This window comes from Gordionus sp. m RMFG-2023, chromosome 1 (genome assembly GCF_954871325.1).
Source record: "Gordionus sp. m RMFG-2023 chromosome 1, tfGorSpeb1-WG-v2, whole genome shotgun sequence".
NCBI lineage: Eukaryota > Metazoa > Nematomorpha > Gordioida > Chordodea > Parachordodidae > Gordionus > Gordionus sp. m RMFG-2023.
Genome location: NC_088775.1, coordinates 25,749,288 through 25,768,978, shown reverse-complemented (window position 1 = coordinate 25,768,978; position 19,691 = coordinate 25,749,288). Strand labels below are relative to the sequence as shown.

Genomic DNA, 19,691 nt, shown 5'->3' with positions numbered 1-19,691 from the left:
AAAAAAACGACCCAAAATTTGGGTGAGCTCTGTTCGAGCCGACTCGGCTAAGCCGATTAACAACACTAACAACAATCAAGCTTTAATTTATTATATTATACAAAAATTCTGATATGATAATTATAGGATCTGATGATTTTGACATATATTTTACTGACTAACCTATTACCCTTTGGCCATGCTATAAATTTTATAATAATATTTAATTTGCTAAATAGATATTCAACCCATTGGTATAATAAATATTTCTGAATCAGAAAGCTTTGGAGAACAAAACCAATGTTCATCCATATCAAATTCTATACAATCGGGATTAGGACAGGAAAATGCAGATATATGAAAACATTATATTTGCCAAGCATCAACAGAAACTGCTAGATGTAAGATTTGTCAGGTTGAAATTAATTGTAAAAAAAACGACTTCAGCTTTAATTAATCATAATAAACTATTCTATCATAATATAAATTTATGGAATCATATTTTAATAATTATATCAAACATCATTTATTAAAATTTTTGATCAAATCCCATTTAAAATCCTTGCAACATGATTTAAATGTTTTATTAAAGGATCAAACCTTAGCATTAAAATATGTTCAATTCCTACAATAAAACAATACATAAATTGAATTCAAAAAAATTATTAACAATATACAATTCAAAAGCTCAATTAAATTTTGCAACATACATTTGGATAAGTACCACAAATGTCCAATTTTAGGTTTATGGGTATTAAAATCTATATTATTAGACATTGTTCCATTTACAAATTCCCCTTCTCGGGAAAACATATATAAAACATTTTATAGAATCATAAATAATTATAACATAGATATAAGGTCAACTGCTATTACATGTAGAAATTTCAATTACGTCAGCAAGTAATGAGATAAGAGAATAAGATTCGTAGAGCAGATTCGATATTAAGATTATTAATGTTTTTTAAATTTTAAGCTTGCATTTATTTATCAATATTGGATTTAAATTCGTGTTTTTTTGTTAGGGAAGCAATTTTGGCGAGGAGGTAAAGGAAAGAGGATTGTTTGTGGCATTTTTAATGTGCTGGATCAGATTTTTTGATTGAACTTAGTGGGGGTTGAAGGATTTGGTATGAAATAGTGAAGAGAGAAATGCATGTGCTGTTGATCAAGAAGTGATGAGATGCATTTTGATAGAGCTTTGGTCATGGCTCTCTTCCAACTAGTGTTGTTAAAACGCCGCGAGTCGCGACCCCGACTCAAAGTTCGACGTTTTTTTCGACCTCGACCTAAAATATGGGTCGTTTTTTCGACCTCGATTCTAATCCAAGCCGAAAAACGTCTTCGACCCAAAATATGAGTCGTTTTTTTCGACTCAGACTTGTAGTTTGGTTGTTTTTTTCGACTCAGACTTGAAGCTTGGATGTCATGTTATATTAAAATTTCATTGAAAATGTACTATAGGAAAGTGACAATTGTCATAATCGTCATTTTTAAACTTTTTTGAATTTTTTTAAGGCAAATGGGTAAAAATATATTTTGTAAACATGTTAAATTTAAATATCATGTACCATAGGAAATTGACAATTGTCATAATCGTCATTTTTGAATCTTTTTCAATTTAATTGAAGCAGATAGATAAAAATACATATTGTAAACATGTTAAATCAATTTTTCAGTGATGAAAAACCTTGAAAAAATTAAAATAGTCATGTTGATAATTTTTTTGGAATATTTTGAAAAAAATGGTTAAAATATAAATTATAAACTAGTTAATTAAAATTTCAATAAAAGCCATAGAAAAGTGATAAAAGTCATAAATATTTTTAAACTCTATTTAATCAAATAGTAAAAATCTTATTTGTAAAACATGTTATATTATTATTTTAGCGTAGAAGAACCCGAGAAAAAGATTATTGGTGGCAAACTATCTCATATAAATCTTGTTTATTTTTGGAAAACTGATTTTATTTATAATTAGTATTTCTAAGCCCGTTTTTATAAGAGTTTCCGCTATTTTTCAATAAAGTAGCGTCTTATTAACCACTTTTTACAATACTTCGAAATTTTTTTTAAATATCTCTATGTCCACAAATAAAATAAATATGATTAAAATTTTAAATATAAATCTTTTTTTATTGTATCTTAATAATAATATAGTGTCATCCCCAACTTTAGAGCATCGATGAGAAAGTATAATCCGAATAAATAAACTTTCTTATTTAATTTAATATAATAAAATTTTTATAGAAAAATCATTAAAAATATTAATTTAAATTTTTTAGATTTATAATATAGCGGCTAGAGTATTTTCAGTAGTATATTTTTTTCTAAAAGAATATTCTATACTAGGTAGCTAAGGTATCCTGGTGAGGTATTGTATTATTTAGCTTTATCATTAGCCTACTAAAATGTCCTTAGATTCACTCTCATTAATAGATTTTTTTATCGAGACTAAAATTTATGCGATATCAGGAAGGAATTACATATCATTATAACAAGGAAATAACTTTGTATATATATTATCTACAAATGTATCTTCATTATATATCTATCATTGATATTTTAAATTATTTTAGTAACTAGATTATGTAGATTCTTAATATTAATTTAAATGATTAAGATTTTAGAATTATTTATAAATATATCTTAATAAATGTGTATTTTATATGTAAAATAGCTCGTTTTAAGCCTATTTAGAAACCGTCGGTCAATAATTTAGACAGAAAAATAATGACTAATCCTCAGATTACGATAAGTGATGTCTAAACCTTTATACCATCTATGAGAAAAATGGCTCTCGTAATATTCTTCTCAATAAAATAGTGAATTAACGCCTGAAAATAAGTATAGCGCTCTACTTTAACAACATTAGTTCAAAGTTAATCCCAGTATAAATTTTAATGTGTAATTTTTCTTAAGTGTTCAAAATCCTAAATCTTAATATCAAAAACTATTTTAGTACAAATTTAAAGTCAAATATTATTAAACCACTAATGTTCTCCAGTATTCATAAAAAAACAACAGCCTGAAACAACACTATGCTTAAAAATACGATATTTATTAACATACAGAAATTTATATTTAACAATATATATATACCAGTGTTGTTAAACGCTACTTTTAAAAGTAGCGCGCTATCGCTATCTATTTTATAAAAAAATAGCGCGCTATCGTTATCGCTATCGTTTATTAATGAGTAGCGCGCTATTAGCTACTTTTTACGCTATTTTGATATTTTTTTAAAATGATTTTTACATAACTTTATTTCCACAAATAAAATATGGTATAAAAACATGACTATAATTTGTTACATATATATATAATTTATTCAATATTGCACTTTAATAATAATAGCATTTCGGTACTGAAATCCCCAAGTCTAAAGCGACGTTCAGAAAGTATAAGCATTGCTATACTAAATAATATGTTCAGCACTGAGGACTACGCAGTATTAAATTTAATAAACACACTTTTTATATGAAAAAAATCATCAAAGATATTTAAATGAGTATTTTTAGATTTAAAAAAAGCATCTAAAGGTTCAATAATATTATTATTTCAAAAAAATCGTCTATGGAAGGCCGCAGTTTCGATCTAGCTATAGTATTAGTATCGTGGTTAGGCATGACATTTTTAACGTTACCATCGGCCTATCAAGTTGCCCTTTATATTCAGTCAAATTAATGTATGGCTAATTTAACTTGAAACTAGGATGAATGATACCAGCTATTACATTATCATCATCATACAGATCTGGAAATCTAATTTATATAAAGCGATTGTATTAATTATAAAATAAGAAGAATACCTTTTTATTTCAAAATTTAAATTTATCTGAGATTTAAATTCATTTATAAAAAAAATATTAAAATAGCATTAAATTATGGTAAATAAAGATTTTAAAAATATAATTATTATACACAATGTAATTAATATTATATTAATTTTGAATTTTATATTAATACTATATATTAATATTATAGATTGTGTTGTAAATTAAGCCAATTTAAATTATGGCTAATCAAGCAATAAATCATTCATTTTATATAATTGTATAATAGAAAATAAAAATAGTTATGTCCTTTTCTCAATGCCTTTTAGCCTAGACTCTACCAGTGGTTGGCAAAATTTTCTTGCATTGATACTAGTAATTTTTTCTTCAAGATTAAAGTATTTTTTGAATTTTGGGAAAGGATAATCTATATTTTTCTCATTTTCCAAAGAAATTTCGCTATCTTCAACAATCTCACACATTTTTAATAACTAGATTTATAATGTATATTTTTAAATATAAATTTCAAAATTAAATTAAATAAAAGGATTATAATTTTAGATTTAATAAAAAATATATTTTAATAATTTTTATATGTATTTATTATGTAAAATTCGCTACTTCGCTACTTTCTAAATTAGTAGCGAGCTACCGCTATCGCTATTTTCTAAAAAAAGTAGTCAGCTAAAGCTACCGCTACTGTACTATTTTAACAACACTGATATATACATATAAAAATTATGTCCAAAATTTATAATTCATGATATTTGTATTCCATGAATGATTAAGTTGGACAACTTTTATTAATATAATAATAAATTTTAATTTTAAAAACAAAAAATGAATAAAATAAAAAAATTTAAGATTTCATTTGGCAATGGCAAGAGGTCCGTGAAGTTGGCCCCACAATTTTTGGTACAAATCAATCCCATTTTAAAAATTTCAAATTTTGAATATCGTGGGGGGGGGGCTAACTTCACGCTATAATATAAAGTTTAAAATTTGATTTCCGAAATAAATAATGAAGATAAAGCTTAATTTGAGGCATCATTAGAAAGAGAAAAAAAATTCTCTACCGTTGTACGTTAAAAAATTTAAAAAAAATAAATGTTGACTGTTTTTTATTTTTGGCGCCATATCTTTAACGGTCAATAGCTGGAAAACGGTAATAGTACAAATCGAGTTTGAAACGGTACAAATCGGGTACAAATCAATCCCGTTTTAAAAATTTGAAAAATCTCAAATTTTGAATATCGGGGGGGGGGGTGTGTGGGCTAACTTCACGCTATAATGTAAGGTTTAAAATTTGATTTCCGAAATAAATAATGAAGATAAAGCTTAATTTGAGGCATCATTAGGAAGAAAAAAAAATTCTCTACCGTTGTACGTTAAAAACTTAAATTTTTGGCGCCATATTTTCAACGGTCAATAGCTGGAAAACGGTGATGGTACAAATCGAACTGAAAACGGTACAAATCATTCTCTATCGACCTGTTCACTTTTTATTTTTAAGGTCAAAAGTTGGGGGCTGTCAGAAGTTGGCCCCCCATTTTGTTCTTTGAATATCTCAAAAACGGTGATGGTACAAATCGAACTGAAAACGGTACAAATCGGGTACTAATCACACCAACTGATAAACCATTGAAAATCAAAAATTGTGGGGCCAACTTCACGGACCTAATGGCAAGCCCCAAAAATAATTTAAAAAAATTTTTAATTGTAAGGGGGAAAGTTTAAAAAAATGATTAATATGTTTCTCCCTAACAAACAATAACAATGAAGAAAGAAAAAATCTCAACAAATTTGCCGTCTAGCTGGCACCACTCCAAATAAAATAAAAATCCTTTTCTAATATTATATATCCGTCACTTCCATAAAGAGTTTTAAAACTAATAAAACAATATATTTTATATAAGTTTTCGCCGATGCTTTTTTTTAAATATAAAATATAAATTTTTATTTATATAATTTAGTAATTTAGGCGAACCATTTTTTTCATAGATGTAGTGTTATCGGCTTAGGCTTAGCCGTGAATCGAGTCGAGTTTTAAGTCGTAAGAAACGGCTCAGCCTCGAGCGGCTAAATAGGCCGTTTTAGAGGGGGATTGGAAATTATACTATTATGAAAAGAAAAGTAAAAAACGGAAGATATTAATATCAAAAAAAATATTGATACTGGGATTAACTTTGAACCAATATTTTAAAGTAGAGCGCTATACTTATTTTCAGGCGTTAATTCCCTAAAGTGTTGTTAAATCGCGCGATTTGAGCAGATTTTTAAAGCGGTTAATTCACTATTTTATTGAGAATAATATTACGTGAGCCATTTTTCTCATAGATGGTACAAATAGACATAACTTATAGTAATCTGTGGACTAGTCATTATTTTCTGTTTAAATTAATGGCCTGACGGTTTCTAAAAATAGGCTTAAAACGCGCTATTTTACATATAAAATACACATATTTATTAAGATATATTTATAAATAATTCTAAAATCTTAATCATTTAACCCTTCAATACTCCGGTGAAAAAATCAAGTTAATACTCGGGTGGGGTTTAAATAGACCCCAATTTCAAATGCATATATCTCCATTTATATTCATTATTTAGATTTAATATTTGGATATAAGATAGAACTAACCTTAAACTTGATAAAATAATTATTTATTTTTATTTTTTAAGTTTAAATTAAAAATGATGAGGAGTAATATAATTTGTCCCAAAATTTTCTAAAAAAAGCTAACTTTTTCTAAATTTAAAATATTAAATAAAAAATTAACTTATATATACATATAATCATGATAATTCATAACATGGATCTTTATTCTTCAATATAAAAAAAAAATCACACTGATTCATTCAAACATAAAAAAAATATAGAACATTGAAATATGTTAATTTTGACATGTAAAACATTTATTACATAAAGCATTCATGTGTTCTAAACATAAATTTATTTTACATATTTGATAAAAATATTTTGTTTTTTTATCCCTTTTTTAGGACAAACACTACACCTTCCTATTGAAGGCTTAATATTTTTATTTGGTTGGCCTAATATATTGTAAATAGAATCTTTCAGGGGTCGTGGCAATCTAAGACTTTTCTTAATTCTAAATGTGGAGTAATAAATTCCATAGCTAATTTTTTTATGAAATTACTTCTACTAATTGATATTTTTGTATTTGCTGTGTATATAATGTGAGAATTAATTGTTGTTATATTTAGAAGTGTATAAAAAATTGTTAAAGGCCAACAATAAGATTTTCTTGATATTGAAAAATTTTCAATCATATGGTCAACCATATCGACCCCCCCCCCCTTTAGTCATATTATAAAATGATAAAATATCAGGTTTGAAAAGGTTATTATCATCAACATTTTTATTTGCAATGTTGAAAGCATTATCACATTTTTCCTTTTTTTAGGGGATATATGATAATAATGTGATGTCTCTGTGAAATCCAAATATACTATTATAAATTTTCCTTCCCTTTGTCATTATAAAATCATTAGGAATTTGTGGTTTATTTTTCCTTAATGTGCCCACTATTGTTAATTTGTGTGTATGCAATAAACTTAATGCAGTATCATAACTTGTAAACCAATTATCCATGGTTACATTGCGAATTGAACCAGATATTGGAAGAATTAATCTATTAACCACATCTGCTAGTTTATTACTTATTTTATAGGCCCCTCTTGTTGATTTCAAGTATATATTTCTAAATTAAGTGTATAGTAAGTTTTGGAATCCACCAAGGAATATAATTTTATGCCATATTTTGATGGCTTATTGGTTATGTATTGCCTAAATGGGCATTTACCATGAAATGCTGGAAGCATTTCATCTAGGGTTGCATATTTTGATATTGTATAAGATTTGTTGCAGTTATCAACAAAATTTTGAAAAATATTTCTAATATGAAACCCCAGGCATGCTAGAAATGATATTGCATAAAAGTTAAATATTATTATCTGGATTTTTCAGTAGCTTCATCAAATATATCTTAGAATCTATATTCCAAATTTCATACATTTCGGTTGAGTAGTTTTTAAGATATAAGCATTTTGTGACTGATTGGGGTGTGTGAGACCCCAACAGAGTAAATTCGTAACTTTTTAAGAATTTTTTTTTTTAATTGTTATAATTATAAATATATAACTAAAATATAAAATTTATCTAAAAATTTAAATATCTTTTATTTTGAATGAGATATATGAAAAAGAAAACAAACATTTTTTCAGGTGGAGTTATTTTTTTATTTTTTAAATAGCTGATTGACTCATTTTTCAAATTATTTTAAAATATTACAATAATTTTTGCAGATTCTGAAAGTATAAATAAAAAATTATTTAGATGTAATATTTTATTTTAGGTGTTTATGATATTTTATGTGTGTGAGTGATCATGACACACAATCTTTATTAGATGAAGAAGAAGATAATATGTTTGAAGCAGACAATAGACAATACTATTTAGGTAATGTAATAATTTACCACTCTAAATTAGCTAAAGATAAGTTTATTAAATGGAAAAAGGATATTCCAAATCAAAGAATAAGAACAAGACAACAAAATTTAATTATTCATCTTCCAGGAGTCAAAAAATATGGAGAAAAAGCTGATACTCCAGAAAAATATTTTGATTTATTTATAACCCCAAAAATGATAGAGAAATTATTTATCATACTAATGAAAAAATAAAAAGTATAAGTAAAAACTATAAAGACCAATATGAAAGTTCCACCAAAGAAGTTGATGTAAAAGAATTCAAGGCTTTATTGGGAATTCTCTATTTAGCTGGAATTTTTAAATCTAACCATCAAAATATGTCCGATTTATGGAAATCTGATGGGTTTGGAATAGATATATTTAGAGCAACAATGACCCTCAAAAGATTCAGATTTCTAATTCACAATAAGATTTGATGACATAATAACAAGAGAAGAGAGAAAAATGGTCGACAAAGCAACTCACATTAGAAATATTTTTAAAAAATTGTTGATAACTGCAACATTATACAATATCAGAATATGCATGCCCAATAAGCCATCAAAATATGGCATAAAATTACATTCCTTGGTGGATGCCAAAACTTACTATACACTTAATTTAGAAACATCTGGAAATCTAAACTAGCAGATGTGGTTAATAGATTAATTCTTCCAATATCTGGTTCAAGTCGCAATGTAACCATGGATAATTGGTTTACAAGTTATGATACTGCATTAAGTTTATTGCATACACACAAATTAACAATAGTGGGCACATTAAGGAAAAAAAAACCACAAATTCCTAATGATTTTATAATGACAAAGGGAAGGAAAATTTATAATAGTATATTTGGATTTCACAGAGACATCACATTATTATCATATATCCCCTAAAAAAAGGAAAAATGTGATAATGCTTTCAACATTGCAAATAAAAATGTTGATGATAATAACCTTTTCAAACCTGATATTTTATCATTTTATAATATGACTAAAGGGGGGGGGGTCGATATGGTTGACCATAGGATTGAAAATTTTTCAATATCAAGAAAATCTTATTGTTGGCCTTTAACAATTTTTTATACACTTATAAATATAACAACAATTAATTCTCACATTATATACACAGCAAATACAAAAATATCAATTAGTAGAAGTATTTTCATAAAAAAATTAGCTATGGAATTTATTACTCCACATTTAGAATTAAGAAAAGTCTTAGATTGCCACCCCTGAAAGATTCTATTTACAATATATTAGGCCAACCAAATAAAAATATTAAGCCTTCAATAGGAAGGTGTAGTGTTTGTCCTAAAAAAGGGATAAAAAAACAAAATATTTTTATCAAATATGTAAAATAAATTTATGTTTAGAACACATGAATGCTTTATGTAATAAATGTTTTACATGTCAAAATTAACATATTTCAATGTTCTATATTTTTTTTATGTTTGAATGAATCAGTGTGATTTTTTTTTTATATTGAAGAATAAAGATCCATGTTATGAATTATCATGATTATATGTATATATAAGTTAATTTTTTATTTAATATTTTAAATTTAGAAAAAGTTAGCTTTTATTAGAAAATTTTGTGACAAATTATATTACTCCTCATCATTTTTAATTTAAACTTAAGAAATAAAAATAAATAATTATTTTATCAGGTTTAAGGTTAGTTCTATCTTATATCCAAATATTAAATCTAAATAATGAATATAACTGGAGATATATGCATTTGAAATTGGGGTCTATTAAACCCCACCCGAGTATTAACTTGATTTTTTTCACCGGAGTATTGAAGGGTTAAATTAAATAAGAAAGTTTATTTATTCGGATTATACTTTCTCATCGATGCTCTAAAGTTGGGGATGACACTATATTATTATTAAGATACAATAAAAAAATATTTATATTTAAAATTTTAATCATATTTATTTTATTTGTGGAAATAGAGATATTTATAAAAAATTACGAAGTATTGTAAAAAGTGGTTAATAAGACGCTACTTTATTGAAAAAATAGCGGAAACTCTTAAAAACAAGCTTTGAAATACTAATTATAAATAAAATCAGTTTTCCAAAAATAAACAAGTATTTATATGAGATAGTTTGCACCATGAATCTTTTTCTCGGGTTCTTCTACACTAAAATATTAATATAACATGTTTTACAAATAAGATTTTTACTATTTGATTTTAAAAATAATTATGACTTTTATCACTTTTCTATGGCTTTTATTGAAATTTTAATTAACTAGTTTATAATTTATATTTTAACCATTTTCTTCAAAATATTCCAAAAATATTATCAACATGGTTATTTAAATTTTTTCAAGGTTTTTCATCACTGAAAAATTGATTTAACATGTCTACAGTATATATTTTTATCTATCTGCTTCAATTAAATTGGAAAAAGTTCAAAAATGACGATTATGACAATTGTCACTTTTCTATGGTACATCTTCAACGATATTTTAATTTAACATGTTTGCAAAATATATTTTTACCTATTTGTCTAAAAAAAATTCGAAAAAGTTAAAAAATGACGATTATGATAATTCTCACTTTCCTATGGTACATCTTTACTGAAAATTTAATTTAACATGTTTACAAAATAATTTTTACCCATTTGCCTTAAAAAAAGTTCAAAAATGACGATTATGACAATTGTCACTTTCCTATAGTACATCTTCAATGAAATTTTAATTTTACATGTTTACAAAATATATTTTTACTTATTTGCCTTAAAAAAATCAAAAAAGTTCAAAAATGACGATTATGACAATTGTCACTTTCCTATGGTACATCTTTAATGAAATTTTAATTTAATAAGTTTGCAAAATATATTTTTACCCATTTGCCTTAATAAAGTTCAAAAATGACGATTATGACAATTGTCACTTTCCTATGGTACATCTTCAATGAAATTTTAATTTAACATGTTTGCAAAATATATTTTTACATATTTGCCTTAAAAAATAAACTTAAAGTCTGAGTCGAAAAAAACGACCCATATTTTGGGTCGAGGTCGAAAAAAACGACCCGAACTTTGAGTCGGGGTCGCGACTCGCAGCGTTTTAACAACACTAGTTGGAAGAAAGCCATGACCAAAGTTCTATCAAAATGCATCTCATCACTTCTTAATCAACAGCACGTGCATTTCTCTCTTCACATTTTCATACCAAATCCTTCAACCCCCACTAAGTTCAATCAAAAAATCTGATCCAGCACATTAAAGATGCCACAAACAATCCTCTTTTCTTTACCTCCTCGCCCAAATTGCTTCCCTGACAAAAAAACACGATTTTAAATCCAATATTGATAAATAAATGCAGGCTTAAAATTAAAAAAACATTTATAATCTTAATATCGAATCTGCTCTACGAATCTTATCTCTTTACTTGCTGATATGTAATTGAAATTTCTTATGTAAAATACTAAGGAAGCAATTAATGTTCCTAAAATTTAAAATATTTTATTTTGGTTGAGCCCCGACCAAGTCTTACTACTGCCTAACTCTGTGTCTGGGTTTACTAATAATGAAGATTTAAATCTGATTCGAGGCTTAAAAATTTAAACTTGGTTTTTAAATGTGTTTTCATTTTTCTTTTAATGAATTCAATGAATGAATGATATTTGATTTTGAAAAAAAAATCGTTGTTTATTTTGTAGTTTAGTCTCGACCTTAATTAACTTTATTATTTATTTTTAAAATTACCCTCGGTGTTTTATTTTTGTAACGATATTAAAAGAATCGTGAAAATTTTTTGGAAAAGTATTAAATTTGATGCACATTCGATAATCCGGAAATTTAATCCCCAAATTTTTATTGGTTATCTATATATTGAATGATGGTCGAGTAATTCTTTCCTTCAATCACGCTTTTTATTATCGCGAATTTTCCTCGCTTTGACCCTGGTAATACACAAGTTTAATTTAAAAAGGCAAACGAATTATTGTCTATCACCCATACGCACGATTTATTTAGTATATGTTTCCTTCATTTAATAAGATTTTTCCTACATTTCATAATTTCCTAGCAGAAAAGCACAGCCTCCCCCTACACCTCTTGAAGTCATATAATTCCAGATAATTAAAGATCATAGCTTTCCATGTATTTGGTAAAACGATGACCATATTATTAGGGGAAATGTGCTATGAATGCCCATGTTTTTGTTTTTTTTGAAAAAAAGTTATTAAGATTTGGGTTTAACCAAACAAATTTTATATCAATGTGTAGTCTAATTATTAATCTATAAAATCAAAGTTGAATTAAATCTCTATTTATAATATTTTATGAGCTAAATAATGAGGTTATGTGAAAGTTGTTTTTCTGCCTCAGTCAAAATATAGTATGTATTGATTGGCAATTTACTATGAGATAACTGGTCATAATATATTATTTAAGAATGTTATTATAAATATGAAATACTTGCAAAAGACCTATCTTATATATTTCTTCATTTTTACTTTATAATATCTTAATTATCTTTTTATTAAAAAATTCTTATTTCAATATAAAATTAACCACTATCTATTTAATTATAAATTTTTATTTTAATTATCTATGTTAAAATAATTATTTTAATAATTTAATCATTCATGATGTTAAACTTAATTAGACAATTATTAATACACAACAATAATGAAAACTATTTTATTAATTTTTAATTGAAACAATTATAGTATCTTTATTTACATAAATAACAAACAGATAAATCATTGTTATTTGTCATTGAGTATGAGCCTATTCTTCATATTGCAGCAATTCACTCTTCATCTTTCTTGCTCTTTGAATATGCCTTATTGCATATTATGCAAAGCCATTCATCATTAGTTTTCTTTTTATTGTTTTTTTAATATTGTTAATTTAAGTTTTTCATATGGTGATGAGGTGAAATTTCAAATTTATTTTTCCCTTTGTCTATTTTGATAATATTATTACTATATAAAATTGGATGTGGTACAATAGATTGTGAATTAAAAGTATTTTTGGACATGTTAAGTTATATAACTCATTATTAGAAGTGGTAGGCATAGGGCTAGGAGTGGAATTTATTTAATCATTTTCAGCATCACAATAAACTAATTTTCCCACTTCCAGAGGAATAATAAATAATTCTGATATATCATCATTAGATATTAAATAACTATCTTCAGAGAATATATCAGGGTTGTAAGGATATATCACACAGGCTAAAAATCCATTTTGAATATTTTTGGGGGTTGTAGCTTTAGTAAGCTCCATTTTAATAATTGATGGTATGTCATATATAATAAATGATTTGTCTACATGGTTTCTCATCCAATTGTCAATGCTGTTTATAAAAATTATTAAATGGCCCAAAGACTGATTTATAAATACGAGTCCTTATTAGCTATTCATTGGTGTAGAATGACTATTGTCGAACGTGTTGAATTACAAGCCCGATCAGATCGTCTACAAAAATAAATGTAAGGTATAACTGATAAAATCGGAAATAAAGTTTACAAACCAACTCAAATTAAACATTCTCCCCTCTCCCAAAAATTCCTTAAGCAAAAAGGATTATTTTAATGAGTGTGTATATATCATATACTATGTAACCCATGCGATGATTTATATGTCGGGATATAAGAATGCAACATGAAACCCAACGATATCATGCAATAATATTGATTTTTAAAATTATAATCACAATATTTTAACTAATTCCCTAGACTAATAAAGGAATCTATCGAAATCATAAAAAGGCCAAATAATTATAATAATGTAGATGGTTTTCGTTTACCGATACATTGAAAGCTCTAATTTATTTTTATTCTTAATAATTCATTTATTATGTGAAAAAGAATTCTAAATTTGTTATAATTTTAATAAATTAACTGAAGTTGGGTCATAATTTTAAATAGCCCAAATATTTTATTTTGTTTACTTAATAAATTAAATTTACGATGAATTTCGTAATACAATATTACAATTGCATTTCAAATGATTTTTAAAAACAAATTGAATCCAGTTTTGCTACGTACAACCTTCAGCCAATAGCTTTAACTATTAATACAGCTTTCGCATCATCATAAGTTTTTCTTCTAAAAATCTAGAGTTCATATTTATGGTTTAAAACATATTGATTATGTTTCGAAAATATATTTCGATGCTGAAATTAGTAAATTATACGTTCTTAAATTTTTTGTCTGCGAAATAAAGTTTTAATAGAAAATTATGTTGTCTTCGTTTACTATCATGGACCCTGAACAAAGGCATTTTTACACTCCTGTTCCATCTTTGTTCTGGTCGAAACAAAATATGTTCTGTTACCGTTCCCTCCCATGTTTCGGAATAACTCTGAACACGTTCCTAAAAAAATATTAAATTTTATTAATATGTAATTTTTATTCACTACTCTTTATGATATATATCAACTATTACATTTAAGTATCCATTAAAGACATCTTCCTAAAATTATCATTTATATATAAATTTTATTGTCGAAAAACATCTTTCATCACTAACTTAAAACAAGATATCTATTGAAATTTATGTATGATATTAATTTTATAGCGACAGGTAAAATTATTTTAATTTTAAAAGAAAATGTTTTTTATACTAAATATTGTTATGTGAAGCAAACTAGAATTAGGGAAAAACGAATATGTCCAAGCTTACTAGTCAATGATGTGTACATACAACGAGATTGGCGATTCTAGCATTAAATGCATTTAAAAGTGTTTAGTGGGTTGCACGCCTATTAAATGGCATGAATGTATGCATCAATATAATGACGAATAAGAAAATTAATGTGTAAACCACAAAATGGCTCTACAGCTTCCTCCTATATTTAATTTTAATTAATGAATGTCCAATCTAGTAGTATATATCATTTATTATACTACAATTTTTGCGCCATTATAGTTTATTCACTTTGTATAATTTATATATATGTTATTTTTTTAAATGTGTATGTATGGATACTTTTTCTTTTATATCTTTTAAGAACTTTCATGCCTATTCATGATTTAAAAATAAAATATATATTGTTTGTAGACGCCCTTCGTAAAATGGAAGAGAAGGAACGCAAAGAACAGGAGGCCATGCGGATGAATAAAAAACTTGAAAAGGATAAACGAAGATTGGAGATTGAGCAGAAGCGATTGCAGGAGCATTGGAATCAAGACCCATCTCATAATAGGATCACTGGTAAATACACCATTCTTTTATTATATTAAAAGAAATTGAGTAGAGGGAGTGAAATTTATGGGATTGATATATAAATGGAAATAAAGAAGATATGATGTGTAGAGGTTGGTGCAGCCCAAAACTCGACCTAGGCAAAAAGATTTTTTTTGAGTGGACTTGACGAATTGAGCGAGAAATTTTTATGAGGGGGTAAAATAATTATGGGTTCTGTTGAAACATCCGATAAAAGATTTTCAAGCATCAGTCTCTAGAGGTGAGTGTGAGTGTCTTCTAGGAAAAACTAATTCGATAGTCTTTTTCTTATTTTTTGAAAAAATTATAATCATTTTGAGTTTGATGAATAATTTAAATTTAAAAAAAATAAGAATTCAGTTAGATAAAATAATTACATTATAAAATGACTATATTAAATTAAAATTGTTTTCAGAGTATACAAATGATAAGGACAAGTTACCAGGAAATAAACCGTTCAGTAAAAAATATTATATAATTAATTTATTAATTTTTATGTTTAACCCGTTATTATGGGTTCTTGACATTCCATTGCTTCATCTCATCCAGTCAATCTGTCTAATTTGGACACGGTTAAGACCAAGATTTTTGCTCATCCTTTATATTTTTTACTTTTTTTAAAAAAACTTTTAACATCTGTTATATTCACAGTTCAGCAAACAGTGATATTATTTTCAGATAATTTTATTATATTTATATGTATATATGCATAAACTTATACAAAATAAGAATGCACATATATATAATTATTATAAAATGGTTGTATACAAAATAAGAATAAAAATTAATTTAGGAAATAAAATAAGTTGCTATCTGTTTGTTTATTTGGTACAATATGTTTTATTCAGGGTTGGAAAGTCGGTCAATTAATAGGAGGAGTATTTAACAGTCAAATACTCTAAAAAAATCTGGAAAAAAAAATTAAAAATATGTTTGAAAAAAAGAAAAAACGATATAAATATATGTAATCATAATGCTGCTTATTTATTGGGTTCCCAATAACAAGGGGAGCATCTTACTAGAAGTGAATCTAATAGAATATATTACAAGAATTAGGCATTTTAAAAGGTGGTGAGGTGATGATCAAAATATTTAAAAATACTGGAAAACAGTAACTTCCATAAGCAACAATCAGATTCCGGCCTCAAGTTAGTTGCTTCAAGAGAAGTGGCATTTTACTAACAATTTCTAAGTACTGGCATTTTACTAACAATTTCTAAGTACTTCTTCTTCAAAGAAATTAGTCTAATCTAGTGTTGTTAATCGACTAAATGTAGTCGACTAACAGACGACTAACCAATAGTTTTAGTCGAAAAATTCGACTAAAAACTTTAGCGACTAAATTAGTCGACTAAAAACGACTAATTTAGTCGACTAAAAACGAATAATTTAGTCGACTAAAACAACTAATTAGTCGACTAAAACCAACGACTAATTTAGTCGACTAATCAGAAGATAAAAAAAATAGAAGTAAAGTGAGAATTTGTCATTAAAATAACTATATGAGTCATATATAAGTTATTTTTAATATTTTTTGAATTTCTTTTTCTTTGAAGGAACAGGTTAAAATTATAAATTGTAAACAAAATTTCAGTGAAAAGTGAAAATTGTCATAATTGTTATTTTTGATATATATTGTAAACACAGGCGCGTACGCAGGAATTTGCTGTGGGGGGGATAATTAAAATTTTTTTAAATAAATTTTTGTTATTTAAAATTATGAAGCATAAATTTATTAGGACTAATAACTATTTCTAATACACAATTTTAAATTAATGTGAATTATAAAAATTAAATATATAAACCGGCATATGAAAAACTTTAAAATATATAAACCAGTACATAAAAAACTTTAAAATATATAAATAGGCATATAAAAAACTTTAAAATATATAAATAGGCATATAAAAAACTTTAAAATAAATGTGAATTAAAAAAATATTAAACGGATATAACCGGCGGCATATGAATAACTATAAAATAAATGTAGAAATTTTTTGTGCCTTTAAAATTTATATATAAATGTTGTAAATATAAATAAGTTTATTAGGTATTATTGTATTTTGTGAATGAACTATTTTTAATTCATAGGGCAGCACTTAGCAACTGCTCCCAATCTTTTTTGGATCCCAAAAAATGCTATGGATGCTTTGCATCAATTCAAACATATTTTAGATTAAAATTATAAAATTGCAAAAAAATATAAAAGCATATAATATATTTATAAGGTAAAATCCAATCTTCGTTGGGATAGAGCTAATTTTTCAATTATCTCATCCATGTTTGGCGTCAAATGCCTATGAATATTCAATAGGGCCAAACCATTCAATCTACTTTCAGAAGTTGTACTTCTTAGGTAGGTTTTTATTCTTCTCAAAGAAGAGAATGTTCTCTCATTAGTTGCAGTACTAATGGGAATAGTTGCTAATATGTATAATAATTTTAATATATTAGGAAAATAATCTAAAATATGATTGAATTGATGCAAAGCATCCATAGCATTTTTTGGGACTATACCAACCATAGTTAATCTTTTATACCATAGTTGGCATTCAGCTAATAAAGCATCATAAGATACTTGAACATCTTCATGATAAAAATCTGCTAAATATTTTATTTTATTTCTATCACCATCTGATAAAGGTTGGGAAGGTTTTTGTGGTAATAATATCTGCAGATTGCTAAGTGCTGCCCTATGAATTAAAAACCGTTCATTTATTTGTGTTATAAATGTATCTAAAAGAGGGATAAATAGATTTATTTTATAATATTCTTCGATTGACCCTATATTAATGTTTGGGCGATGAGCTTGCCTTGCCGCAAGTCGTGGGAGACAAATATTAAACTCATATTGTTGTGCTTTTGACTCAACAATAACATATAAAATATGAAATTCTTCATCAACATTAGCTCGAATTTCATTGAGTTCTATGAAAATACTCTCTGCTATTCTCATCATCTCAATATCGGGTTTTTGAAAAGTATTGCATAAAATGGTTGTATAATTAAATAATTTATTAATACATTGTAATGAGAAAAAAAATTTGGTATAAATATAGAATCTAATAATTTGCTAGCCTCTGTAGAAATGTCTCTCTCAGACCATTGTGAGATTTCGGTAAGAGCATTAATAATTGGCTCTTCTAACTCCATAAAAGAAGTCACAGCTTGATGGCGAAGGCTCCATCTTGTAAACATCTCATAGATGCTAGATATTTTTCCTTATATAAATATAAGAAATTTAATTGAAATAAATAAAATTATACCTAAGCAATTTGATATCAATGGCAAAGAACATGCATCAGATATAGCCAGGTTGAGGGAATGAGCAGCACAATGAACATATATGGCTGTTGGGCATTTTTTTTATAAATGCCTGAAGCCCATTGAATTGCCCACTCATTGCACGAGCTCCATCATACCCTTGCCCACGTATCAAATTTATATTAAGCTATATTTTTGAAAAAAATAATTTTAATAATGTGATTAATTATTACTTTGAATTTTTCAAGATTGTTAAATATTACATCAGCTAAGGCAGACCCAGTCATGCTAGAAACTGGTATAAATTGAAGAAACATCTCTTTTATAATGTTATTTTGAGTGTCTATATATCGTGCGCAAAGTGACATCTGCTCAATGCCAGCAATGTCTGTGGTCTCATCTGCCAAAATTGAGAAGCATGGGGCAGAATTGATTTCAGTAATCAATTTTTCTAGAATGATATTATTGCAAACATCAATTATTTCATTTTGGATCCTAGGGCTAAGATATGTAGCATTTTTATTACTACTATTAATGCTCTTCATTAATGCAGAATCTCCTAATGCTTTAAATTTTATAAGGCCACGAAAATTACCTTCGTTATCATTATTATTGAAATTCAGGCTTCCTGAATCTAAATGGCCACGTAATGCTAATCCCTGCAACCCACAATATAGAATAGCCTCAATAGTTAGTCTTATCTTGTATCTATTTTCTTTTGCAATAGTAATCCTACTTTTATCAATATGTGATGATATGGGAATCATATCCCCACTTTGAATTGATTCTTTTGAGGAAATCAAGTTCACAACTTTTGTGATAATTTGTTTTTTGATGATTATCAAAAATTCCTCCAGCATCTTGTATCTGTTAAATGGAGTCTTAACAAGGCTATTAAGCTTAACCAAATTTCTTCCAGCATATCTTGGACCAAACAGGACACATATCTTACAATAAGCTCCATTGTCACGGATAGAGTATGCTA

The 19,691-nt window shown here is 26.4% G+C and overlaps 1 protein-coding gene across 1 annotated transcript in view; it reads left to right on the top strand.

The window, feature by feature from the left end:
• Positions 1-19,691, top strand: part of LOC135931847 (leucine-rich repeat-containing protein 59-like) — a 53,109-nt gene that overhangs the window by 14,035 nt on the left and 19,383 nt on the right. Inside the window, exons 5-6 of the mRNA XM_065469154.1 lie at positions 15,278-15,430; positions 15,858-15,902. Of these exons, the coding sequence (XP_065325226.1) occupies positions 15,278-15,430; positions 15,858-15,902 (198 nt within the window). The remainder of the gene's footprint in view (positions 1-15,277; positions 15,431-15,857; positions 15,903-19,691) is intronic.